This window comes from Salvia splendens, chromosome 13 (assembly GCF_004379255.2).
Source record: "Salvia splendens isolate huo1 chromosome 13, SspV2, whole genome shotgun sequence".
Lineage (NCBI taxonomy): Eukaryota > Viridiplantae > Streptophyta > Magnoliopsida > Lamiales > Lamiaceae > Salvia > Salvia splendens.
The window spans coordinates 635,166-661,722 of record NC_056044.1 but is presented as its reverse complement, the minus strand read 5'-3'; the positions used below and the strand labels follow the sequence as shown (position 1 = coordinate 661,722).

The 26,557-nt window shown below is 34.3% G+C and overlaps 2 protein-coding genes, 2 long non-coding RNA genes and 1 pseudogene across 7 annotated transcripts; 3 read left to right on the top strand and 2 right to left on the bottom strand.

The window, feature by feature from the left end:
* On the top strand, positions 1-4,794 carry LOC121763057 (aspartic proteinase-like protein 1). The gene is made up of 10 exons (XM_042159110.1): positions 1-488; positions 1,734-1,872; positions 2,098-2,339; positions 2,412-2,639; positions 2,711-2,849; positions 2,937-3,001; positions 3,073-3,172; positions 3,722-3,779; positions 3,987-4,058; positions 4,198-4,794. The coding sequence occupies exons 1-10, from the start codon at positions 187-189 to the stop codon at positions 4,449-4,451; spliced, it is 1,599 nt and encodes a 532-aa protein (XP_042015044.1). The 5' UTR covers positions 1-186; the 3' UTR covers positions 4,452-4,794.
* A 1,489-nt stretch (positions 4,795-6,283) lies between these two features.
* LOC121761074 lies at positions 6,284-7,615 on the top strand (annotated as a pseudogene).
* Positions 7,616-7,784: 169 nt separating this feature from the next.
* LOC121760251 lies at positions 7,785-10,621 on the bottom strand. Its single transcript, XR_006041860.1, has 3 exons — positions 10,429-10,621; positions 8,095-8,230; positions 7,785-8,005 (listed from the first exon to the last, which is right to left on the bottom strand). It is a non-coding gene; the product is annotated as an uncharacterized LOC121760251 (long non-coding RNA).
* A 922-nt stretch (positions 10,622-11,543) lies between these two features.
* LOC121762490 (low affinity sulfate transporter 3-like) lies at positions 11,544-19,713 on the bottom strand. 4 transcript variants are annotated; one of them, XM_042158374.1, is made up of 11 exons: positions 19,342-19,713; positions 19,195-19,243; positions 18,451-18,833; positions 17,686-17,751; positions 17,357-17,602; positions 16,819-16,990; positions 16,246-16,532; positions 12,695-12,888; positions 12,526-12,608; positions 12,028-12,104; positions 11,544-11,877 (listed from the first exon to the last, which is right to left on the bottom strand). In XM_042158374.1, exons 1-11 carry the CDS (start codon positions 19,651-19,653, stop codon positions 11,719-11,721), a joined length of 2,028 nt encoding a protein of 675 aa, XP_042014308.1. In that variant the 5' UTR covers positions 19,654-19,713; the 3' UTR covers positions 11,544-11,718. The 4 variants fall into 4 exon arrangements, with proteins under 4 accessions (XP_042014308.1, XP_042014310.1, XP_042014309.1 ...); XM_042158376.1 differs by having other exon boundaries at positions 16,819-16,945; positions 19,342-19,712; XM_042158375.1 differs by having other exon boundaries at positions 17,357-17,587; positions 19,342-19,712.
* On the top strand, positions 17,415-17,863 carry LOC121762491. Its single transcript, XR_006042227.1, has 2 exons — positions 17,415-17,556; positions 17,642-17,863. It is a non-coding gene; the product is annotated as an uncharacterized LOC121762491 (long non-coding RNA).
* Positions 19,714-26,557: the final 6,844 nt, after the last annotated feature.

Sequence of the window (26,557 nt, the reverse complement as noted above, 5' to 3'; positions counted from 1 at the left end):
ATCTTTAATCCAAGAAAAGAAAGAACTCTCCACACTACTCAGAAAAACTCTCGTGTAATCACATTTACTCACATCAATCCAAACTCCCTCTGCTCATCCCAACCCAACAACTTTACCTTTATACCATTTCCCCCAAAATCAATTTCGCTGCAGAGAAAGACGAATCCCCACCTGCATTTCTTCTCCATGGAAAAAACCAGCTTTTTCGGTGCAATTTTGGTGATGCTTTTCGCCGTCGACGCCTATGCTGCTGCGGCGGCGCACGTCTACTCCTCGCGGCTGATTCACCGGTTCTCCGACGAGGTGCGGAGGGGCGGAGGTGGAGAGGGGGAGGCGGCGGCGTGGCCGGAGGGGAAGAGGGTGGAGCACATGAAGGTGCTGCTGGAGAGTGATTTGAAGCGGCAAAGATTGACACTTGGGACTCAAAATCAGGTCTTTGTTGGCTCACAAGGCGGAGATACCTTTAATTATGGCAATGACATGGGTTGGTATGTGCTTTTTTTTTTACACTTTTTGAAAGTCTTGATTTTGTGAATGTTTGTTTTGGAAAATGTGGGGTTTGGTTGTTGTTTCTCTTGTTGGGTTAAGAGGGATTTAGTGTTTTTTATGTTTGCTGAGGTAGTGATGCTGCATTTTGATGTTGTTGTACTGTGTGTTCTTGTTTGGTTGAAATGGGGATTTTTTTTTTCAGAATTTTTTTCATGATTGTGGTTTGTAGTGTTTCTGTTCTGTCCATTTTTTGGATTAGATGTTCAAATGTAAAATTAAAGATTTTTTTATTTGATTTTTGGGAAGTAGAAGAATGTGTTGATAACTGAAACTGTATGTGTTTTTGTTTGGTGGAAATGGGGATTTCATTTTCTTTGTTTTTCTATTTTTTATGATTGTGGTTTGTAGTATTTCTGCTCGGTGCTTTTTTGAGATTATGTGTGAAAATGTAAACTTAAAGAATTTTTTAGTTTGATTTTTAGGAAGTAGAATAATGTGTTCATAGATCTTTTGTAGAGTGAGATTTACAAGATTCATAGAAATGATTTTGTTAGGTTAATTATCTAAGTGAAAGAGAAGAAAATAAAAAAGAAAAAGTGAGAAATGATGGCACTTTTTAAAAAAGATTTGAGAAGTAGTACTGTTATACCCTACACAATCCAAAGGTATTTGTGCCCTTTGATTCTTCTTTGAATCCCTTTGGTAGAAATGCTCAAAACTAATGGAGATGATGCAATCACGTAACCTTCGGACACGAGAATGATCATAGGAGCACGACTGCTGTGTGGCCATGTGTATCATACCCGCGAATTCTGCCAGATTTTCCATTTGTGTAAAGCAAAAAGTGAATCTTTGTTGTTATCAGATATGTCGTTTGCTGTATGTATAGAATCGGAAAATCGGAAAAGTTAAAGATTACGTCTGACTTTGTCGTCTCATTTCATAATGTGGTAATGAATTAGGGAAACGTCGTGAAGCCACTGCCTTCTACAGCGCGCTACAATACAAACTAGAACTCTTTGTTTCCTAATGTGTTCATGACGTAGCACTCTTTGTTTCCTAATGTTTTATACGATTGTTTCCTGAAATCCGGAACTATCACCACGTGCATTACCTTAATGAGCTTTTGCTTTTCCCGTAATTTGACATATGATGGCGTGATTGCTATTTATTTTTTCAGCTCCTGCTTTTCCACGTGTCATATCCATCTCTAACTTTCGTAAAATTTGACATTTTGGATCCAGGCTGCACTACACGTGGATTGATATCGGGATGCCAAATAATTCTTTCCTCATTGCTTTGGACACCGGAAGTGATATGCTTTGGGTTCCTTGCGATTGTGTCGAGTGTGCTCCGCTCTCATTAAGTTACTATAACATGCTGGTACGGTATCCATTATCCACATAATTTATTGAAAGAAACCTGAACTGATATTATATCTTTAGTTCTTGATTTTTTTCCTAATGTTGCTAATGTGCGAGAGCAAGGCCCAAGTTTTAGATTTCGGACTATGAACTACGACTGGTAACTGATAGCAGGTTTAGCAGTTAATGCTCGAGTAATTGATTCGCAGGTGCTCCCTTGTGTTTTGGGGCATCTATTATGCAGGATAAGGAGCTAGGTGAGTACAGCCCGTCGCGTTCGAACACCAGCAAGCACGTACCTTGCAGCCACGCACTCTGTGAAATGGGGCCTAACTGCGATGCCCCAAACGGCCGTTGCCCATATACAGTCCGGTACTTGTCCGACGACACGTCAAGCTCTGGATACCTTTTCGAGGATCAGTTGCATCTTTCCTCAGTCGGAGGGAGTAAACCGCAAAGCTCTGTCCATGCTCCCGTAGTTGTAGGGTACGCATCGAGTCCTAATTGACACTGTTATCGATAAAGATTTGATTTTTAATGATCTTTTCTTGGTTGCAGATGTGGCAGCAAACAAACTGGTGCGTATTTGAATGGAATTGCTCCCGACGGTCTAATGGGATTAGGGCCAGGAGATCTTTCAGTTCCAAGTTTGCTTGCAAAGTCGGGCCTCATTCCTCATTCGTTCTCGTTTTGCTACGATAAGAGCTACTCTGGTAGACTCTACCTAGGTGACCAAGGGCCGACATCTCAAAGATCGACTTCTTTTGTTCATCTAAAAGGATATAGGTATGTTATTGATTTTGGAATGAAAAAATCGTGCGCTTGTCTTCTCTAATGATTTTGGATGTATCTTGTAGCTCGGCTTACCTTGTTGACATTGAAAATTATTGTATCGGGAGTTCCTGTCTAATGCAAACGGGCTACCAAGCGCAAGTTGATACGGGCTCATCATTCACATATCTTCCCAGCAAAATCTATGAACAAATCGTTTCTGAGGTTCTCACCCTCTCAACTGTTTATGTATTTTGTTCAACTTCTTGGTTTCGATTCTCTTGGTTTTCTAAAGAGTTTCTTATTGCTCAGTTTCACGGACAAGTTAATGCAACGCGGATCACCGTACAAAATTTTGATAGCTGTTATAAGGCTAGGTAAAGCTACTTAATTCGACATCTTTCCTAGTTTTTGCAACTATGGCTTCATTAACTTGCTCTCTCTTTAGTTTGCTCGACATGTCAAATATTCCCCGCGTGAAACTTGTTTTCGCCACTAACCAGAGCTTTGAAGTCGACAATCCCCTGTTCCACATTGTGGATGATCAGGTGCATCTTCATATCTCCTATCACATTCATGTTAAACAACGAAATGTAAACTTCTCGGATTCTAATCTACTAATCAAATCATTTGAAGAGTTTGTTATGATTTTGTGCTTCTTGGCTATCACAATTAGTTTCAAAGTTTCGATTTTTTTACCATGTTTCATAACTGTTTGATTGCATTAAGTTATCTCGCCATTCCTCCAACATTTCTTCACCAAGCTTTCTCTTTTAGGAGCATTTATTTACTGTAAGTTCAAATCATGCCACATAAGTGCAATCATATGATAATTGGTTATTGATTACATCTAATTTTGTGGTCGGAGTAACAATGGGATTTCCCTTTATGGTTTGGTGATTTATTTTTATAAAATTACGAATTCAACGTTCCAATTTATATATTCGAATCTCCAATATGTCTCTTCAAGATCGGAATCGATCCTAGATAATACTATGTGCTACTTCTCAAGTGATGAATTCATGTTTTTTTCTTTTCTTTTTATGGCTAATGATAATTGTATCAATCTAATTTGTCAATGGGAAATGTTTATGCAGGGAGAATTTTATTGCTTAGGTATACAACGGATTGATGAAGATATCGGTATCATTGGACGTGAGTACTCTACTTCTTTCTCGTCCTACTCATTCTAATTGCTCGACTATAAAGCAACCTACACTGTCCCGATGGTATAATAAATGAAACTCCATTCACTGCAGAAATTTGACCAAACTTCGTGATTTAATATTCCTTTCAAACCTTATGGGACTGATCAAAATTTGACTAAACTTTTGTTCATTTTGTGCTTTATTTCCCCTGCAGAAAATTTTCTGATGGGCTACCGCCTCGTTTTTGATTGGGAGAAGACGAAGTTGGGCTGGTCCGTCTCCGATTGTAAGTAATCTTGTTTTGACTTTTTCTTAAAGATTATGTGTTAAATGAAAGAGATTAGTTCATAGATTTGTAGTTGTATTCGTTACATTATTCTGAGGTGTTTATGCGGTGTTCTTGCGAACTTGTGGTGTTTTAATAGGTCGCGATGTCGGAGAAAATGGTGACGGACTTCATCTACCACCTTCTTCAGGCGACGAGTCGCCAAATCCCCTACCAACGAACCAGCAGCAGCAGAGCCCGCGTGGACGTGCTGTACCACCTGCTCTTGCCGGTAGGGCTCCTGCGAAACCCTCCTCGGCTTCTCCTCTGCCTAGTGCCTACCAGTACGAGTTCTGTTCGACGACGAGTTTGTTGCTGTTTCTGTGGATTGCATATGCGACTTATATAATTTAAGAATCTGGCCTTTTATCTATGCAATCTTAGTCACAAATTTTGAAAAAAAGGTTATTCCATTCCATTTTCACCACTACTTGCCTTATCAACTTGCTTTCCATTAGCATCGAGATCGACCTCGTTGGTCGGTGGACGCGGCCGAGGCTTGTCCTTTTGTCAATCATCAATGCGTGCGCTCAAAATCAGCGCCGCTAGGAGGGCCTAGTTTTCCGTTAGAGTTGGCCGGAAACGCCATGTCATCGATTCGCATACTTTTTTTTATCTTTTTTTAAGAAGACATCTAAACGACACCGTTTTGAGATTTTCCTTAAATTGACATTGTTAAATTACAAATTTACCCCTTAGGAAAGCAAAAAAAAATCTTCTCCCTATGTTGTTGTTCCTTTCATACCGCAAATCATTTCTACCTAATCAACAAGCCTTCTTCGAAATTATGTTCTGGATCCGCCACTGCTTGAAAATTGGGGATCGGGTGGGTAATTGATAAGATGCAAAGTCTTGAAACTTTCCTATTGTGGCTAGAAATGTTTCTTTTTCAAGTACAAAGGGTGTGGAATTTGATTCCCATACCCTAATGTTCTAAAGTGGGGTAGTGTTAATGCATGAATATTTTGATCCATAATTGTGTATCATTTCCTCAAATGGGAAACTAAGTGGATGTTTGTTTCCATTTCAAACTTAAATTTTTACTATTATCACTTTATTCAATCACACATCATATCTTTCTAATCATATGTATCATCATTATATGATTATATCTTATCAACCCCTTGAATATTCATCTCTTCAACATCATTACAATCAACTCTTGTATATATCACCCAAATACATTCACACGAATCATTAGTTCAAGCATGTAAGTTGATGTGAATTATTTAAACGTGACAATTTGTACAAAGCAAAATACAACACAAATTGATACTAGGAGCATATTGCCTTTTTTTCCTTTTATATATCCTCACTGCCCTATACAAAGATGGTCCTCATCTCGTAGCCGTTCGATCATCACGGATTGCCACATGGCGTGGCGATCCAGCACCCGCGTGGCAGAGGAAAAGAGTTGTGATACGAATCTACGATCAAGAACATTCTTTTTCTTTTTATGATGGTGAAGTAAAACCATCTAATATTCCTTCGTGGCTAAGGGAGTCAAGCCCCATTAGATTCTTACCATTTTATTTTGAAATTTTTTTGTCGAATTTGTAATATTTTTTATTATATACTGTATATACGTGTATGAGATGAAAACCTTTTTTGTTTATTTTTTTTTTGGTTTTCTATATCTTATAAATTTTATGTTCTACTAAATCCACAGATACTACCAAAATTATGCAAATCTTACTTGCAAGTTGCAACCTGACGTCGATTCAAAAGGTGATTATGGAGTATTGAAATATATGCTGTTTCGGCATTGATTTTAGATAGGATTTTTTATTTTGTTACATTTGGTTGCTGTTTACATTCTGAACTGCTTCTGTACTGCTAGCTCACCATCTTTTTGGCTTGAACATTTTGTACCACGTCAATGCAAAATACTTAACTGTATAAAAATATATATGCAACATGAAAATCTTCATGGCCACATGATTGATAATGAAGGAAGACTAACATACTAGCAAAACACTTCTTGCAATGCATAATACCCATCCCATGCAAAACGATATTACTATAATAAAGATCAAACGATAAATATTCACAATAAAATAAAATATGTGATAAAAACATAATAATAAATGGAAGAATCTGGTGACTTAGAACGTAGGCCAAATCTCCAACTTTAGATTATACATTTTTTTAATAAAAAAGGCACATTTACATGGCTTCTAAAATCCTATATAAAGGCATGCAAGATAACTCCACTTTCATCAACAGAAAAATCTGCACTATTTCATCCAAAACAATTTTGACACCCAATCTCGAAAATCCTTCTAAAAATCTTGTTTTTGGACATATCAAAAACTAAGTTAAAGATTTGAGGTTGTAAGAGACTAAGAAGAAAAATGGGAGTTGAAGGAACATTTGATTACATAGCTGATTTGATAAGCAGCAGAAAGAGGAAGAAGAGAAAGCAGCTCAACACCGTTGATCTCAAAGTCCGAATGGATTGCGAAGGCTGTGGAGAGAGAGTCAAGAATGTCCTCTCCGGCATGAAAGGTAAATTCGCAGTTTATTTTAAGAAATTTTTGTCATGCTTTCGACTTTATAAGTTGTTATTATCATTCGCGACATTTGAGTTCTAGAAATTGTTTTTTGGTTGCATACACGCAACGTCTCTAATTACGTGTGTGCAACCACCATACTACTAAGAGGGCCTAATTTTCACTTAGGGCCAATCGAAAACAACATGGCCGCCCTCGATTTGTAGGGCATAAGAAGACATTGTTTTGGATTTTTTTTAATTTACGTTGTTAATTTATAATTTTATACGTTGTTAAGTAAAAAAACTTATTCACCTTTCCTTGCTAGTTCGTTCATTTCAGTCTAAAAGAGTCTGTCTATCCGTCTTTCGAACTTTCTAGTACTTAGGGCATCCGCAACCCATGGCTCTTAGCCATCTCTTACATGCGCTCCTTTTTTTTCCTGACTCATTGTGGATGCTCTTACTCGATGTTAGATATCGCATTCTTGTTGTTAAAAAAAATATTGTTGCAGGAGCAAAATCAGTGAAGGTGGACTGGAAACAACAAAAGGCGATAGTGTACGGATTTGTGGATGCGAAAAAGGTGTTGAAGAAGCAAAGTCGATGGGGAAGAAGCGTGAGCCGTGGCCATATGTTCCGTACGGACTCATTGCTCATCCTTATGCTAGTGGCGTCTACGATAAGAAGGCCCCGACCAATCACGTGCGTGGAACCGATGAGCCCGGGTCGGCACCCTCAACCCGGTCGAGGAGAAGTACGCTCTCATGTTTAGTGATGATAACCCCAACGCTTGCACAATCATGTAGATATTTGACCTAAATTGACATGGAAATGTTTGTGTTGGAAATTTGAATATTGATATATATGAATATATGTGGGGTCGGTCCTAAAATTTTAGGACCGATTGGATTATAATATCATGTTAATAAATAGTTGGATATTGATATATTGTACTTCGAAATTTCAAAATTAATTCTAACCTAATATTTATTGTAATAAAAAAATGGAATTTTGGATTTTTTCAGTAAGGTTCAGTTATAGATATAAATCTTTTGGATACACGAATATTTCAAATTTATATTCTCTTAAAATAGGATTTCGAGATCAGTTCGGATTATCCAAAAATCCAATCCAAAATCCGAATCCTCACCCCTAATTATATCACCTTATGTAAATATCGAAGAAAGAAGCTATTAATCTTAAACTTTTGATCATTAACATGTCACATTAAGCCATAAAATAAAAAAGAGTAACAAACTTCACATATACTGCAAACTCAAATTTGACGCATACAATATAATCTGAGATACAACTTTGTTTCAGTATAATATATAGATTTTTCTCCAACACAAAATCCCATCGTTTGGATTTTGCAACCATGCAAATACACCATCTTACAAGACCAATGATTTTCCTACAAAAAATGGTAAAAAATAGCAAAAAATTAGCAAAATTGACTGTCTCCAAAGTTAAGTAAGAGATGTGTAAACCAATAAAACCAACCTTAGTAATTTGTGTCATTGAAAACCCATGGTTCCCGCTCAAAGAGTTCACGGCCGTTCATCTGAACCACCCCTGCTGCTATATCCTCCTCACGCTTCCTTGCAGCTGCCAATTTTATGGCATCAGCATCGGCATCCTGTACAAGAAAAGATATCAAGCCACTTTAAGATATCTAAATCAAAAGTAAAATTTACACATTGCTTTTTGGTATTTTTATCCAATTACAATTGCATAACTCTTCAGATAGAGAGAGATTTCTACAATTTGAGATTTCTGCAATTATGACCGACCAGACATACCACGTGACATATGTATGGAGCCTCAACCATCAAAGTTTTACTCCTAAATCAAATGAGAAGAAAGATTCACAACTCCCATAGCCCCCTCGTTAGCATACTTGTCGATCATGCAAGGCTTGATAACTAGCACTCTACGCGGGAGAGACGCTTTACCATAAACAAACTACATATACTTCCATTGACCTAAAACCAGAAGTTCGAATCTAAACTAAACAACATCTGATACAACCCAATAGTTTTCATAATTCGTTCTTCAAGATCACAGAGAGGAAGTGAAAATAATCAATAGTTCCATTCATGTTCAGGGGAAATTCAGACAACATGAACAAACCAACTCACTACATTTTGCCAGAATAAGTTCTTTTTTACCATCTGAAGCCTACATTAGTTAGCAGAACGGAAAAATTGAAGCAGATGTCTATTGAAACAGACAACAAAAGTTTATCATAAAATGAATCTTACTTGATTATTCTACTTCAGAAATCTATTTTAACATTTCTACACATACATGATCCTCACTGCGCTACAGCACGTCACACTGAGTCTAACAACTAAACGATTTTGTGATAGAGATCATCGTTACTCCAGCAGGCAGAACATCATTAGTGCATTGAGAGAAGTATCTCATGTTCTTCAATTACTGTTCTCTCCATCTCATATGATTAAACTCAAACTTGAAACAGTAGATTTTGCAGAATGGAAGAGAATATACAACGTTTAGCACAAATTAGCACAAGTTTAATAACCAACTTTTTTCATATATGATGTGATTCTTGCCTCAACCATGAAACAATGTTCGAGAAGAGGCCAAATGGAGTGCACCGAAGTCTTGAGTGGGCTTCAAAAAGAAGAAGAAAGCTTCATAAAAAGTAGGAGTTTGAAGCCGGCGACGATAGCGTTGTGATCACTCCACAATGGGCCGGGGTGTGCATGCAACGTGTTCGTTGGGCCGAACTAGGCATGGCATTGGAAATGTGGTTTTGAAAGAATGCAGGCTTGAAGATAGGTATTCGAAATTCACGAACAAACATTTCATACATTTCATTCATATACTTAACCCATTCCTATTCAATTAATTCTAAGTTATCAGTCAAATCCTACAAGTTCAATTCGCTTCCCGTCTCCTCCTGCCGACAGCAAGCCATACCAAGCAGCGGCTTGAGAAATTCAGGCCGGAGTTTCCAGTTCTACCTATTACCGAGTGTATAAGTGAATTGCTCGATAAAAATTCTTACCTAGGTGCTCTGTCCTTGCTTGTGTGCGGCAAAAGACCCCACATGCAGAAATACCAGCGTGCTGAATTGTTTCTGTCCACGATGAATACTTGCTGTTTGCCGTTCTGAATCCAGCAGCCAAAACCCTTTTCGGCTGCCTAACGCTGCACAACCTCCATATGTTCGACCAAATGCCAAACTCTCTAGGTGTTCAATGTATTGCTACGAGGATTATTTCGATTCTTTTACTAAGCTATTCTCGAGAATTCCATGGTGTTCCGAATCCAGCACCTGAAACCCATTTCAGTTGCCGAATGCTGATCGACCTCCATATGTTCGATCAAATGGCTAACTCTTAAGTTGTTAGATGTGTTGCTACGAGGATTATTCGATCCTTTTACTAAGCCATTCTCGAGAATTCCATGGTTTCTGAGCTTCGAACAAACTATGATTCTATGACCAACACTTCATCTCAAGCAAGCAACATGAAAATTTGCTCAACCAACAGAATAAATTCAATAAAAGGTAATACGTACTTCCCAAGCCTAGGAGATCAAATCCCAATTCAAAACCCAAACAAAACTATATCCATTCATAAACAAATTCTCACAAATTAAATTTAGAAAAGCTACAGTATACCCCAAAAGGATCCTTCAATCACAAAATCCGCAGCAGTAAACCTAGAATTTCCTAGTTTTTTTTTTTCAAATTTCACCAATTGACATATACATATACGAAACAGCTGAGACATAACGAAATTCTACCAAAAAACGATGAAAGTGAAAGGGAAACCATAAACAGAAGAAATTTAGGGATCGGACCTTTCGGCGTTTCCAGGCGGCGAATTGAGCTTCTGTGATGGGATTGGGGCTCGGATTTGTCGCAGGTGTTGGTGCTTGCTGATTATTCTCGGCCTCCGCCCCCATTTTTTCTCCGATGGTGTTTCCGATTGAAAGAGGCGGCGGTTGTATTTTTTCAGTTAAGAGAACCAATTACCATTCAGTTGTACTAATAATTGTGAATATTTTAATTATTTTTTGTAAATATTTCAGCAATGGATTAAGTTTTTCTATTAAATTCCAACATCCAAGTAAAAAAAAGAGATATTGGCTAAATATTATAAAACTTTTAAAAAGTTGAATTTTTTCCAATATCACGAATTTTTACCCAAGTTTGTTAGTATTTTCCACTAGCAAAAAAATTTCCGAATAATATTATGGTATTGATTTTTTTTTCGTAATTTCGCAACAACAACTTCCAGAGCTTCAAGTTCTTCAATTTTCGAGGATAATTTTTCTTGAAGCACACCTTCCAAAATTGTTCTTCAATCCATTAATATAGTCGGAACTTTTGCGTTGCTGGGAAATAACAAACACGGGTAAAAGTTCACGATATTATTTGCCAAATTAAAGTTCGTGGGAAAAACCCAATTTTTAAAAGTTCTATTCCCTCCGTCCCAGAATAAGGGTCATGTTTTGCCATTTTGGTCTGTCTCACAATAAGAGTCATATTTCACTTTTTCCACAAATGGTAGGTAAGTCCACATTCCACTAACTTATTCAGTTTTTCTTTACATTTCTTAAAATTCATGTCATAATTAAATAAGACTCATATTGTAAAATGGAGAGGGTATGATATTAGGAGTCAATATACTAAAAAAATTTAATTTCAGCATCTAGTGACTACATCACTAGTGTTTTAAAAGTAGGTCCTAATCTATTGACATAAAATGTAAACCTCCTATAAAGTTAAATTATTATACTAAGAAAAAACTGGGGATAAATCGATAAAAGTAGGTTATTGTAAAGCATTCTACAAAAGAAAATAATTTATAATTAGAATAATCGAAATTTATTGATAGCATTTCTAGTTCCGATCCATTATAACTAACAAATTGCCTACCACATCATTATACACTAAAATTTCCGGCCGATTCTAAGAAAAAAATTAGGTTCCCATACAGCTTTAAATAATGACATCATTATACATTCATACACAACAAAATTACTTATGCAATTATATAACAACAACAAATACATAGAATCAAAATCTTGATGTTAAGATTATCACAAGTTCATCTTATTGCAATAGTTCACACTATATTGATAAATTTAACAAGCGTACAAGCCATTCACATTCATTTTGCGACGAAGAGATGCCTCCACTGCATCACCTACGCTTTGGAAAATCCAATCTGATCCCATTTTTTCGACTACTTTTGCAGCCTTCATTTTGGAAATCATTTCCCATCTTGGATTCGCCACCGCTAACTATATTATGTAATACAAGAAGAAAAAACAACCTTATTATAATATTAAAGACACGACACCTCTTACACTAAAATATAAACGTAGAACCTAGTTTTGATAGTGATTATATAATCTGAAAAAAGGGCATTATTTCAAATATTTTTGTCTTACCTCTATCCCTCGAGAAATCAGTTTCTTGTGCAGTTCCTCCATAGCATGAATTCCGGTGGTATCGACGTTCATCACATCTGTCATAAACGATACAAAAATGTTACACTAATCTCAAATTAAAAATTGCTATGAGTACAAACATGTGTTGAAAATAATATAGAATCCAAAATAAATAATATTACGAATCCCAATTCAACTAAGAACAAGAAAAAGTTCGGATGAGAACCCTAATTTTATTTGGGACGAGGTTTAATCGTAATGTTTGCATGAAACAACTTGTTTCCAGATGTTCGAAACATCATCTTTGTTTTTCCCTATTAGTCCACCTAGATTATTCGATGAGGCACATATGGTTCAACTTTGTGCAAAATCTCAAACATAATCAAAGTTGATAGTACACATTTTTACGATCAAGTTTTAAGTTCGTGGCAAAATTCGATATATAACCAATTCCCTAATTAAAAATAGTGAATGATAGTAGCATAAGACACAACTTACTAGTCATGTCGAGGATCATGACACGAACTCCTGCTTTATTACTTTCTTTGATCTCGTTTTCATCAGACAACCACTTCAAAATCCTGAAATGAGACCAGAAAAATTAATATAAATATTGTGATGATAATATCTTTAATTTGAAACCGAAAAATAAAATAAAAATATTGACCTTTCTCGAATGAAATTAGCATTTGCAAAGCATAATGTTCCAGAATTAATTTGAATAATGATGATGCCTGGTATTTTGGTGGCGACAGGAAATTGATTAATACTGCAGAAAATATCTGTTCCTGGTAATCTACCTAGTTCTTCTGTACTAGGTTTAATCGACAACAAAATTATCTTCCCAAATGAAATTCCCACCTGCATCCAGTTAAATTAATACATAAAAAGAATTAATTTATTAATTATATACAAAAGGGTCGCTTGTTTGGCAACAATCGTGCAGTAGGAAAATAATCTAATTTCTAGTTACTCTAAACATATCAAGTTTTGAAATGATATAAGTTTAATTTGTGTTGACATTTTAAATATCATTGTCAACACAATGTAATAAAATATTAACTAAGTTTGTGTTGACATTTCAACGTGATTATATTGATATTTTTACTACATTGCGTTGATGAATGAGTAGCAATTTAAGAAAGTTAGCAACAGATCACATTTCTGTTTAACTATTTTTAAATACTAGTTCCGCCCCTTTCCAAAAGTTAAATTAGTATGGAGCAATTTTGACAGCTTTAATTCGAACAAAATTTTACATATAAATTTATTGGACCTACCATCAATTTTCACTTTAAAATTATCCTAGAAAATGCTAAAAAAATTCTTCATTTATGTACATGATATTTTATTCTCTCTAACCAATACAAACTTACAAAACCACTTTCACCATTAAAAAAGTAAAAGAAGAAAATGAAGTTTCATTGGGCAGAAAATAATGTTTCTTGGCAAAAATATCACTCGACACAACAGTATTATTGCCCACTAAATGAAATGTCATTTTCAATTCCAAGAAAAAAGGGAATGGCAATACAAGAATGAATTTTAAAAAATATTGATATAATCACACGTATATATATTTTACAATAGAAAACTATTTTTACGATAACCAAATGTCAATAATTATGTACTCCTAAAATACATAATCATATTCATAGGCGTTTCACCGTTTGATGAAAATCCTCACTTGCACAAATCTATCAAAAATACCATAATAGTAGTATAATTTTTTTTTCATTTTTGGGTTATAATTATGTACATCGACTTGAACACCTGACACATTGATTGGATATTTTTCGACTTAGTTACACTTCAAAATCAAGCTAGCTTCATTGATGAAACTCAAATAACTCTTTATTTTAGTATACTTTCTAATTACCTTTCCACCACTAATTTTGAAGTGAAACAAAAATTCCTAGTTACATTGAACCTGGACAAGATTTTGAATAATGCAATCAAATGTACGTTTTGTTTAATGATCAATGTTTGATAAGTCTTTGAAAAATGAATGTTAGATAAGAATTGAATTAATTGAATGTAAAATCAAAAAAAATTGGGCAATCTGTTTGGCAACTATCCCATGACTTCTTTTTCCCTGAACAAATGCGACGATGAATTGACGCGCACACATGTAAAATTTTGGCGACGATGTGAACGATTAATAACATCATTTTTTATCATACAAATAGTGGTTCAAGTGTGTATTAATGTGGTGACGTGAACTTCATGATTTATTATTTAAATTTTAAAAGATGCAAGACAAACCAAAGATAAACTATTTTTTATGATTCTATAGACAATTAACATTATAAAGATATTGTTTATTTAGATATGAAATTAAAATATATCCTTAGTTAAAATGTATTTTTGATTTTAAGTATGTAAGTTTCAAAAATGCTCAAAGGCATGAACGGAAAAGTGTAATACACCGAAAAGTAGGGATGTCAGTTTAGCCCGCAACCCGTGGGCTGACCCGAATAGCCCGCCAAATTTATAGGGTTAGGGCTGAAAATTTCCAGCCCGATAAAATTACAGCCCGATTAGCCCGCACCCGATTAACCCGCAACCCGTTAGGGCCAGACCCGAAAACCCGATGGGTTTGCCCGGAAACCCGATAAAATTTATATTGTTCTATTTGTTTGACTCTAATTCGATACTTCATTGATTATTTTATAATACAAATTACTGAAAAAATAACTTTCCATTTTATATATTAAATATATAAATTATATATTAAGTTTTTATTAATATAATAATAGATAAATGAATTAGAAACTTCAAATTCACTAAAAAAATATATTTAAATTTCTAAACATGCTTTAAAATTTCTTGATGTTTATGTTTTATGTTGCATAAATCTCAAATATTAGTATTTGATCATGTTAATATTTGAGTTTACGCATATATCTCAAATTTATCATAATTAAATATTTTACATTTTATAAATATAACTAATTTTCACCATTATTTATTGGATTGATCGCATGTTAATTTTATCGGTAGCTACCCGATTAACCCGATGGGCTAGCCCGAAACCCGAGCTTTTAGGGTTAGGGCTGAACTTTTATAACCCGAAAAAATAACAACCCGATTAGCCCGCACCCGATTGGCCCGCAACCCGAATAGGGTTGGCCCGAAACCCGGTGGGCTGGCCCGATTGACATCCCTACCGAAAAGGATACAGTAATAATTCTGACAGCAACATAATCAATCTTAGCATGAAAGGTGCATAAAATAAACTAATAAATACAAAAACCAACTTAAAACATGATAAGTATAACACACACAAAAAATAATCGACTTAATTATGTATTGTAAATTTTAAATTCATTGAACCTAGACATTTTAATAAGATTAAAAATACTGTATACCACGAAATGATTGATGGAAACATATGCATTTCTTTAGTTGTTGATGGATTTTATTTAGTGGGTGTATATTCGTTTATAGTGGTGTCACAATTCAAGAATTCACTAGTAAACAAATTGGTCTCACACAACACGACATTGGTATGAGTCGACTATTGTGGAATTTAGTTACTATGCACATTTAAATATTTAGACCAAAATCATAGTAGAATAAATGATGTGCCCTACCAATAATTTTGGGTGTCTCTTATTGTATAAGACATTAATTAGTACTGTATGGAGTCATTTCTCACTTCTGGAATTTTGATCATTTTCAAGGTCAATGAGATCACAAGGCACACAGTAACTGCCACATAATAAAACTATATTTTTCAAAAGTATATTTAATCCTAATAATTCTAGTATTTTATACTCCACATGTTAATTTAGAGGTCATACCTAGTGATTTGAAGCACATCAAATTCAGGATGTAATATTCTGTCTCACAATATTATATTTTATGCCTTCGCACCATTAATTTTATGATAGTATATTAAAAAAAATAAAAAAACTTATTATATAAAGAATCATAATCATTAGCCCCAATAACCAATTATCAGCTTAACATTTGGAAACATAAAAAATTGATAAAGCTTAGTTAATCATCTTAAAATAATACTATTAGAATATAATAAACCTAAAATTGAAGAAAACAATACTAAAAGTTATAGTAGTTATAAAATAGTGACACATAAAAATTCAAGTTCTTATCTACCTACCTATCTACTAACGTAATTCAAGAAATTGTATACTTTAAATAAGACATTAAACACACAAAGAGAAAAATCGACAAGAAAAAGAGAAGGATTACCGCGACGAGGAGGCCGATCTCTATGGAGCCGAACAAGACGCCAAAGAAGGCGCCGAGAGAAACGAGGAAATCCAACTTGTCCACTTTCCATATGTTGTAAGCTCCATTGATGTCTATAAGTCCAGGCAACGCAGACAAGATTATGGATGCCAAAATAGCAAGTGGAGTGTAGTATAATAGTTTCGTGAATAACAACAGTGATATTAGCACTGTGATTGACATCACAATGTTCGATACTACAGTCTCGCACCCTGCACTGAAGTTCACCGCAGTTCGAGAAAACGAACCTGCATCATAAAGTCAGAATTTTATAAGTGGACATCTTAAATGAGACATCATCTCATATTTTTGTTATCGATATGGATAGAATTAATAGAATGCCCATGATCTACAAATCATAACTAGTAGAAATGAAAATTTATAAAGTATATACCCTATGAATGTATAGGTGGAGTATTAATTAATTATAAAAATTATTCCATAAAGCCAAAATTAAAGTTTGCAAAATAAATACCACTCCATAAAGCCAAAATTTAATTAGTGAAGTTAAATTAATAATATTAAAAGTCTCACCAGTTGCAGTGTAACAAGAAGTGAAAGATCCAACAATGTTCATGCATCCCATAGCCACCATCTCTTTGTTCCCATCCAAATGATACCCTTTAATCGAAGCAAAAGATCTCCCAACAGCAATAGCTTCCTGACCACATATACATACTGAGACTCCCAACAGCAACAGCAATAACTGAGACTTAGTAACTGAGACTTAGTAAAAAAATAACTGAGACTTAGTAATAACTGAGACTTAGTAAAAAAATAAATCAAACTATTTTTAAAAAAATAACTACAAAAATGCTAAAATCAAAACTTTTTGAAGAATTTTTGAAAACTTTACATGTCATTTGTGATTTTACACTTTGTGATAGGTCTATTTAAACGATCAAACTTTGTGATTTTACACAATTAACCCTTCAAAAAATATAATATATAGCACCAATAGGTCTATTTTTATGGGACGAGAGATTATAAATTTGTAATTCAGTTTTTCAAAAGACAATTTTCCTAGTATTTTACTAATGACTATGCTTTGCACGAGAGAAGAGGGACTCACAGTGAGAGCTATAAGTGCACAAATCAATCCAATTTTAGCTGCTTCTCCAACATGTTGAGCTCCGAAATCAAGCTGATGAACCGAGACGGGATTGAGGCCACCTTTCAGATGTTTGACGATCTTGACGCCGTGCTTATCGGCCTTTGTCAAGTAGACGATGAAGGTGGAGAGCACGACGGAGAAGAGCGGCGCCACCGCCGGTAACCAGAACACCTTCTTGTATCTTCTTCCCTGCACTTTCAACACCTTTCCTTAATTAATTAATTACAAACATTTTTAAATTAGGTCAAGAAATGGATGTTTTTTCAGACTAATTGTGATTAACTTACGATGAAACGGGTGGCTAGGATGAAGATCAGAAACGAACAGCCGAGGACGAAGTTCAGTGGATACCACTGTTGTTGCATAAAATATTTTAACAAATTTGTCAATACATATGAAGTTATTGAGAAATATAAAAGTTATTAATACTCCACATAAATTATAATATAAGTACCGTTTTTTTAATTTATGAAATATGACACTTAAATTACAAATTTTGGTCAAATTATAATCAGTAGCGTCAGTAAATGAAATATTAAATTACGAAATATCAATTTTTCGTTAATTGTCCATTTTATATTTCAAATATTCTAAATTGTGCAAATTATTAAATGGTATGAAAATATATTAAGAAATTCTATAAAAAAAAATTTGTACTCCCTCGTCCCCAATATTTGTCCACTTTGGTTCCGGCACGGATTGTAAGAAATATAAACAAACAGTTAGTTGAAAAAATTAATGGAATATGAGTCTAACTTTTATATATTGGTTTTATAATAAAATATGAATGAAATTGGTTTGTGGAATGTCGGATCTACTACTATTTATGGTTAAAAGTGAAAATGAACGATTAATGAGGGATGTACAAAAGTGGACAATTAATGGGGTGGGGGGAGTATGTCTGTTACCAAGAAAGATGGTTCAAGAAAAAAATTAAAGAATCGCCGTGAATTAAAATATGTCAAAGTTAACGTTATAAACTACTACTATTAACCACATGCACCTAAATAAATTAATTATATCAATTTTGAGAAAGTAAAAATCAATATTACTTGGTGATGAAGGGCTTCGACCACAGCCCCCAAAACGGATATAACATCCGTTTTAGATGTGAAATGGCTGATTCCGAGCAATCCCTTGAGCTGCTGCAGTCCAATAACTATGGCGGCGCCGCCCATGAATCCGATGACCGCAGCATGCGAGAGAAAATCGATCAGAAATCCCAGCCTGAATACGCCAAACAAGGCCTGAAATGCGCCGGTGAAAAAGGTGACGGTGAAGATTATCCGCCGGTACAATGCCGGGTCGGCCGCGGGGTCCACCACCTTTGACACCATGGCGGAGAGGAGCAGCGAGACGACGGCCACTGGGCCGATGGCCAGCTCTCTCGAACTCCCCATCATGGCGTAGATCAACGGAGGCACCACGCTCGTGTCTGAGGTCATTTATCGTTAGTCTAGTTCGAGTAAAAACGATGTTTTTTTGGGGATAATAGTCATTTAAATTAAAAAGTTTGATTAAAACAGAATAATAAATTACAAATTTTCAATTTTTTTAATGTATAGTATAAAAAATTCTTTCAATAATATGCAAGACAACATTTCATTAATAATAAATTAAGAAAAATAAAAATAATTATTTTAGTAAAACTATGCTGTTTTCAGCCTCAAATAAACCAACTAAAATAAATTGAAATTTAGTAGTAATATTTTTTTTTCAATTAAACTTTATGAGACCAAAAAAAATTTGATCATATTTTATATTTAAGTGATTATTATGTTATTTTTTTCACTTACATAATCCATATTGAGGGTCAAGCTTGGCTAGATTAGCATATCCAATACTCTACAAAAAAAAATACACATATTAATATACAATTGGAAAAAAAATGTAACATGCACAAAGCTCGAAAATGTGTATAAAATGACATCATCAGTATAAACCTGTGGGATGCAGAGGCTGGCGAGAGTCAACCCGGCAAGGAGATCATTCTTGAACTTTGTAGCCTTATAGTTTCTACCCCATTTAAGAATCGGAAACAAGCCTTCTACGAAGACTAGAATCTTGCTCCGACGAGGCTGCTGCCTGGATTTTGATCCGGGCAGCACAGACTCCTTGACGGAGGTGTAGACCTGCCTCCACGGGGCGGGCGGGGCGGGGGAGCTAAGCAGCCATTTGGCCCTCTCGGACGCGGCCGTGGCAGCGTCAAATGGCTGTAGCTCCATTGTGAAGGCCTCGGCTGGCTTGGTGGCCATGTATAGTGGCAATTTGAAGTGTTTGGGTGAACCCAATGAGAGAGAGAGAGAGCTAAGAAGAAAGAGAGAGGGATAGGAAGAGTACTTTAAATACAAACCCTCCATGGGGTGAGGGGCATTGAAATCGCCACGATATTTAATTTTTTTAGTCATATTAATGTAGGCATAAAGGAATTTTGGTACTATTAGATTTTGGTGATATAAATGTGCATGATGTTTAGATGTTACATCTAGGTAGAATATGGTCAATCTGATATTTTTTTTTACTTTTTGAACATGCCAACATGCTGAGAAAAATAAGAAAGAATTATCCTCAAGTTCATGTATATCTAAAATTAGCCTATAACGTTCACGATTAAGTGTGTTTTGATCTGATTAATGAATTAAATATGGATTAAAACATATTGTCTAGACCAGAAGTTAACAGGTTTAATGTGTAGGAACAAATAAGTTTTTGCACAAACGTTTTGGGTCCAATTTGGAACTCTAAAACGTGATTGACCGTTAATTGTTGACGAAATCGTTAAATATAGACCAAAACATATTGTTTAGCTATGACAATAATCAATTCTTTTAGCAACTGTACGGTTCTAATTTTGAACTTTAGTCCAAATAAATAATAATCATATGAGAAACTTGTGTTTTTTTAGGTGAATTACATGAATGACCTGATTTTTGGATTGGTATCATGGTAAGTCATATTATGGCCAAATAACATCATTTTTTTAAACGGAAATACAATTTTGAAAAATTCGACAAACTATATTATGAAAAGTTTTGCCTAATTACACCCACAAATAACTAAACCTAACGAACATATAATATATTCTATGGTGGGTTTTGTTTTTCGCCAACTCTCCACTAGGGTCTTCTACCACAAATTAATTGCAATTTATTATTCATTTTTATATTTCCTCTAACTTATTCTATCAGACGACAATGTATATACCAAACTGTGGAATATAAGACTTCCCATAAATATCTATTTATAGTTAAAACAATGTTTCAAAAATTAGATCAATAAGCGCACCGTCAAAACTATCGGTTCACGATTTAATCGACCAGACTACGTAACAATTAACCCTATATATAAATCACCACCTCTAGAAGGAACCACCTTTTGATACAACAAAAGTTGACCTACATAAGTATAGAGCGGCCTATCATAAGGTATGGAATAGTGATGGAATTTGGAGAGAACCATCCATTTGGAATGAATAATTTGGTCCAATTCCAAACCCATGGTCATGTGGTTAAAAACAATACACTTGTCAACTGCACTAGATAATTAGCTAATTGATAATTTGAAAATAACAATAAAAATACAAATAAACATATCTTATACAAAATATTGGATTATACCAAAAATAATTATTTTGTAAAATTTTTAAAATACTTGAATATGGTGTGAGTGTTCTTATGTTCTCATAAATAAGAGGGTTTTATTTCATCCAACCTTTAGAGATAGTACAAACTGAAATGCTACATATATATATGTATGTGTATATGTTACATTTATTCTTTTTGTTGTGACAGGGAGATCCAACAATTTTTCATTATAACTGAAATGTATAGAGAATCATTTTCCTTCATTAAATCGTGAAGATTACGATGAATGCATCACATCGCTGGATTAATGCAGTATTCGAGTTTGAATCGATCCTATATGATGTCAAAATTTCATTTTCTAAGTGAAGTTAATTTCTTCGTGGGTTGGAAGTCAAAATACATCAACAGAAAATGTCATGTCAACGGTTGAAGCTGTGTTGAAAACGTGCCGACATTTTCTGTTGGTCTTATTTTGTCATATGTTGACATTTTCTAACGGTACATAGAGTTTGTACACTATTTTGTATTTTTTCACTACCCTACGATTTTTATGGTAACTCAACTCCGAGTATATATGTATATATCGCATAAATTTATGTGCATAATTTCAAAATATAATCTCTATTACATTCAACTCATAAAACAATACCGAATAAAACAAGTGTCTAAAAAGAAATGATTCGATTATATCTAAACTTGCCGACCAAATCTTATCTTAACTTCATCTCTATCCATAGAGTATATCTAACTAGAGTGAACTCATGCAATTAACATGTGCTCTAAAATTTTGAAATTAAGTCCAACCAAAAATGAGACATTTATTCTCCATAAGTTTGATTTGTCGAAGAAAATGGAAGCCATCTTGATGGGCTGATAGTTTAGTTTTTATCGGGCTGAGGCCCGAAATATGACTTCATGAGAGTTTGGGCCTATCACATGACTCTACATGGAACCCTATCATCTAACGTCATTTACTTATTTTTTGATAAAATACAAAACAAATATCACAATAATTGATATTTTTCTTATGGTCATATCCTTTTAATTTTTCCAAATTCATGAAATATTTCGATTTTATTTTCAATACCGTCGTACCAATTTGAATGCAAAATGGGTACGACGAAGGTATGCATAAATGGTGTCTGCAGTTGTGTAACAACCCCAAAACTTTGAATGGATTTTTACAAGATTAAATAAAACACATTGCGGCTTATGTTTGTTGTTTCACAATTATTTTCAATGACTATCAAAAAAATAAATTCAAAATAAAAATTTATAATGTCTAATACATGCATTAAAAGTCCGATAAAGTGTAACATTACAAAATAATTGGATCCTAATCTATTACAATTAAAGAAAAGAGACGTGCAAGTCTAAGGCAGCCCGTTTGATAGTCGACACTCCAAGGAAAAATCTCCAAAAATAATTTCCCTACATGAAAGGGGAGTTAAAGAGTGAGATAAGATAAGCATTTAATACCAAAAATCGATCGAGTTCAGATTTACATATAGGAAGGATTTGCAAATCTCTACCAAATCCATGACCATAGGGATTTCCTTAATATAGTAAGAAAAATAAAATATGCCATCCACTTGCCAAAGATAACAAAAAGTATATATATCCCCTACATCAAGTATTTAAGTAGCAAGACAATTGTTCAAAATCATCAAATTTATAAAATAGATAAACCAATTTCTACAACTATAGTGAGCACAAGTTATGAACTTATCTCAAGAATACAAATCTGCCGGAATGCCAGCGATTGAGTTCCGGGACACCGTTGTTTTATTTATCTCTCTCATTTTTATTTACATATATAAATACCCCAAAAAAATGATTTATCTGTTGTTGGGATTTTTGAGCAATAATAAAGCCTTTTATTTATTTGTTGTTGGGCTATTGATTTGTTTACTTGGGCTAAGGGAGTGAGGATATAAATCCGGGCCCAACTCTCTTTTTATATAGTTGCAGTAAATAATTAGAGGGAGGCCCAATTCCGAGATTTGTTTGGGCTTAAAATGAAGTGAATCTTGGCCCAACTTCAAAAACAGAAATTAGTGGGAAGAAAATTTAATATTAAATTTTAGTCTAAGTTTTAAGTTAAGGTTCATCTAGTGTTTTTATAGTATTAATTGATTTTCATGGTTTTTCTAATAGTGAAATTAAGGCTAAAAGAGTTTTTTTTTTAATGTTTTAGCATGAACTAAATTAATTTTAGAACTAAATATTAGTAGAAGAAGAAGCATGGGATGAGATGCATGTCATCAAGTTATTATATTTTTCCTTGAAGCTTAATTTAGTTTTATATGTGTCCAAAAAAGGGAGAATCCAGAACAAGTAATATTGTGGAGCGGGGATTTTTTTTCAAAAATATTGGAAAGCTGAACTTTTCTATTCTAAGTACTAATGTGGATAAAATTGCAATATATGTTTAAAAGTTATTTTATGAAAACTCGAACTTATGTTCGTTGTTTATTTCAAGTGATGTTGTCTTGCCATAAATATTTTATGTGTGATGCCTATCATTTCAGCTAAGCCCAAGAAAGTGAGTTGTGAATCGAATTTAGGTTCCAGTGAGGGTGGTGTCCCTACTCGGACTAGTGTACACAGGAGACCTATGGCCAAATGACGGGTCTAGTGACCGTAGAAGGTGGCCACCTTTCCGGGACAAGAAAGTTAAGGTGACCGTAGGAGAACACCATCTCTACAGCACAAAATGTCCAGATATGATAAGGAACATAAAGAACTTAGATTGCGCAGTCGATCAAATGTTTTTTTTAAGTAAGCTCGGGTCTTTTCAATAAAACCCCTGAGTGTTACTGCGATAATGGCTTGACAATATTTTTAAATGTATATTTGTATAGTTTTCGGCAATGTGTTCACTGAGTACATGGTATCTACCATATCTATCAATAATTGAATAGATTGGAGATTTTGTCTCCAAATCAATTAATTTGTGAGTCATTATATGATTCTGTTTGTTTTATAATCGACAATCGCAGTTGCAAAAATCTATCTCTTTCCTCTTTTTTTTTGCATGTTTACGAAATTGGGATGATGATATGAATAAATAGAGTCGTGTGCCAATTCCAACACTTTTTTTATAAGCAAATTATAAACATAAATTTTGTCATATCATGTGGACTCGAACAACCACATAAACATCCCAGTCCTAGGAATTCAGCCTCGTGAAATTACGCATAAAACATTGAGACAATACCTACAAAATTGATGTACTTAAAAAATAGCATATGTTACAAAAATTGTTGGGTTCAATTGTAGAGTATTATGTTATTAGATGTTAGTTGATCATTTTGTTACTAGTTAATTAGTCCATGAACGAGAATTGGACATATAAAATGAGATAGTTGTTACAATTGAAAATCATTGTTTTAGCCTTTAGGTATGTCTTAAGAATGCCGATTGTTGACTTCAATAATTGAGCAGGTATGGTATATTTAAATTATAGTTCTACCATTAAACAAATCGAGAAGCAAGATAAGATAGGATGATTATATTTAAATTATAGTACTCTTTAGATTTATTTATGATCTTTTGGGGTTTTCTAACACTAGCTAGTACTTCGGTTGGTTTTCTCATGTAATTTTGTGTAAATAATTTTATTTATGATTATAAATAAAAACATTTTTTTAACTCCACGAATGTAGTAAAATTAATTTAAAAGCTATATGCTCGTTGTTAAATTACGTTTTTTAAATTTTCTAACATTAGTAAATTTTCATTTACATTTTTTTATGAATTTTCGCTTAGTACTACTATTTTTTATTGAAATTCTCATAGCTAGCCAATAATTTTGAAGAAATAATTTTTATAATTTAAGAATAGAAAGTAATTCTTTAATCCCATAAGTATGCAAAAATGTAAAATCAATTTCAATACACTACGCTATTTATTACTCCCTCCGTCCCCTATTAATTGTCAACTTTTGTCATTTTCGTTCGTCCCCCATTAATTATATCCACTTTGACTTTTTATCATAAATAGTAAGTAGTTTCCACATTCCACCAACTCATTTCACCCACGTTTTATTATAAAACTAATATATAAAAGTGGAACTCATATTCCACTAACTTTTTCAACCTACTTTTCTTTACATTTCTTAAAACCCGTGCCGAAACCAAAGTGGACAATTTACGGAGGATGGAGGGAGTATAAAAAATCTAAAATAAAAAAAATCTTTAATCTCAGAAATATGTATACCATAGTATAGTATTAGTAAAATCAATTTCAATGCCATAGCCTTTATTATAAAAAAAGCCATTCTTTTAATTATTTTAATATTGATATTGTCACTGTATTTAAGATTGTTTATTAATGGCACTACATGTTAACCACCTAACTTATTACCAAAATCGAAAATTAATTTGACTTTTCGATTCTCAGTCTATTTTTCTTCTATTTAAAATAATCAATGATCTGCAACTAATACTCATATTTTTAAAACAAAGTTAGTAAAAGATTACATATAGGTTGTGGGCTGTGTGCATGATTTATCACCCACCTAAAACTTGTTCGTCATCAATAAAATACAAATGATCTCACTGTAATTGGTTTTAATATTGTAGCATATTGTACATTTTGTTTATGATTAATTTGCTTTCTGTTTGCAATGCTGATTGTTGACTTGAACAGGTAGTATAGTTATATTTAAATTACTACTAATTTGTCATTAGTATAGTTATATTTAAATTACTACTACTTGCCAATGACAAATGTTGAACAGGTAGTATAGTTATATTTAAATTACTACTACTTGCCAATGACTTAATTTAAGATGGTAGTTTATTGTCTATTGGTTTCGGATATTCAGTTTTCGGTTTTTTTCTCACCCCTAGAAAAAAGTTGGAACATATGCTTATGGTGAAGGCACATAATTTTCCAATTGCAGCAAACAATTTCAGAATCCTCCTCCCTCTTCAGTCTTCACCACCACTAACTCAACTCTCCACAGCTGTTATTTCAAACAACCGAACCGATCATGGCGGCTTATGGTGCAGCCATATCTCTCAAGACTACAATTCGGCGTATTCTGCAATCGTCTCGCACTTGGCTCGTTCCCCATTCTCGAACCATCTTAAAACCGGCCTACGAGGCCATGGACCATTTGCAGGAAGTTGTGCTGAAATTGGAGTACACCGGGTACAGCAAGATGAGGACGAAGGTGAATGCTTTGGATGAACGTATCAAAGAGGCCATATGGGAATTCGAAGATTTACTCGAATCCCATTTCACCCATCAGATTCTTCCGCAACTCGAAAGCGACAGAGATCACATGGCAGCTTTCTCTGTGGATTTGCAGAGTCTGCGGCAGAGTGTTGATAGCTTCGTCGAGAGGGTGACGGTGATGGAGGCGGATTATGATATTGAACTGGCCAATATGCCTGAAGAAGAAGGCGAACCTATTTCCTCAAGGATTGATTTCCGTGGAATCGACTCAAAGATGGTTGGATTATCTCATGAATTTGAACGTGTCAGGAATCATCTGCTTGCAGAAGATAGAAGAAATTGGTCAGCACTCATTGGGATGGCAGGGGTTGGAAAGACAACTTTAGCT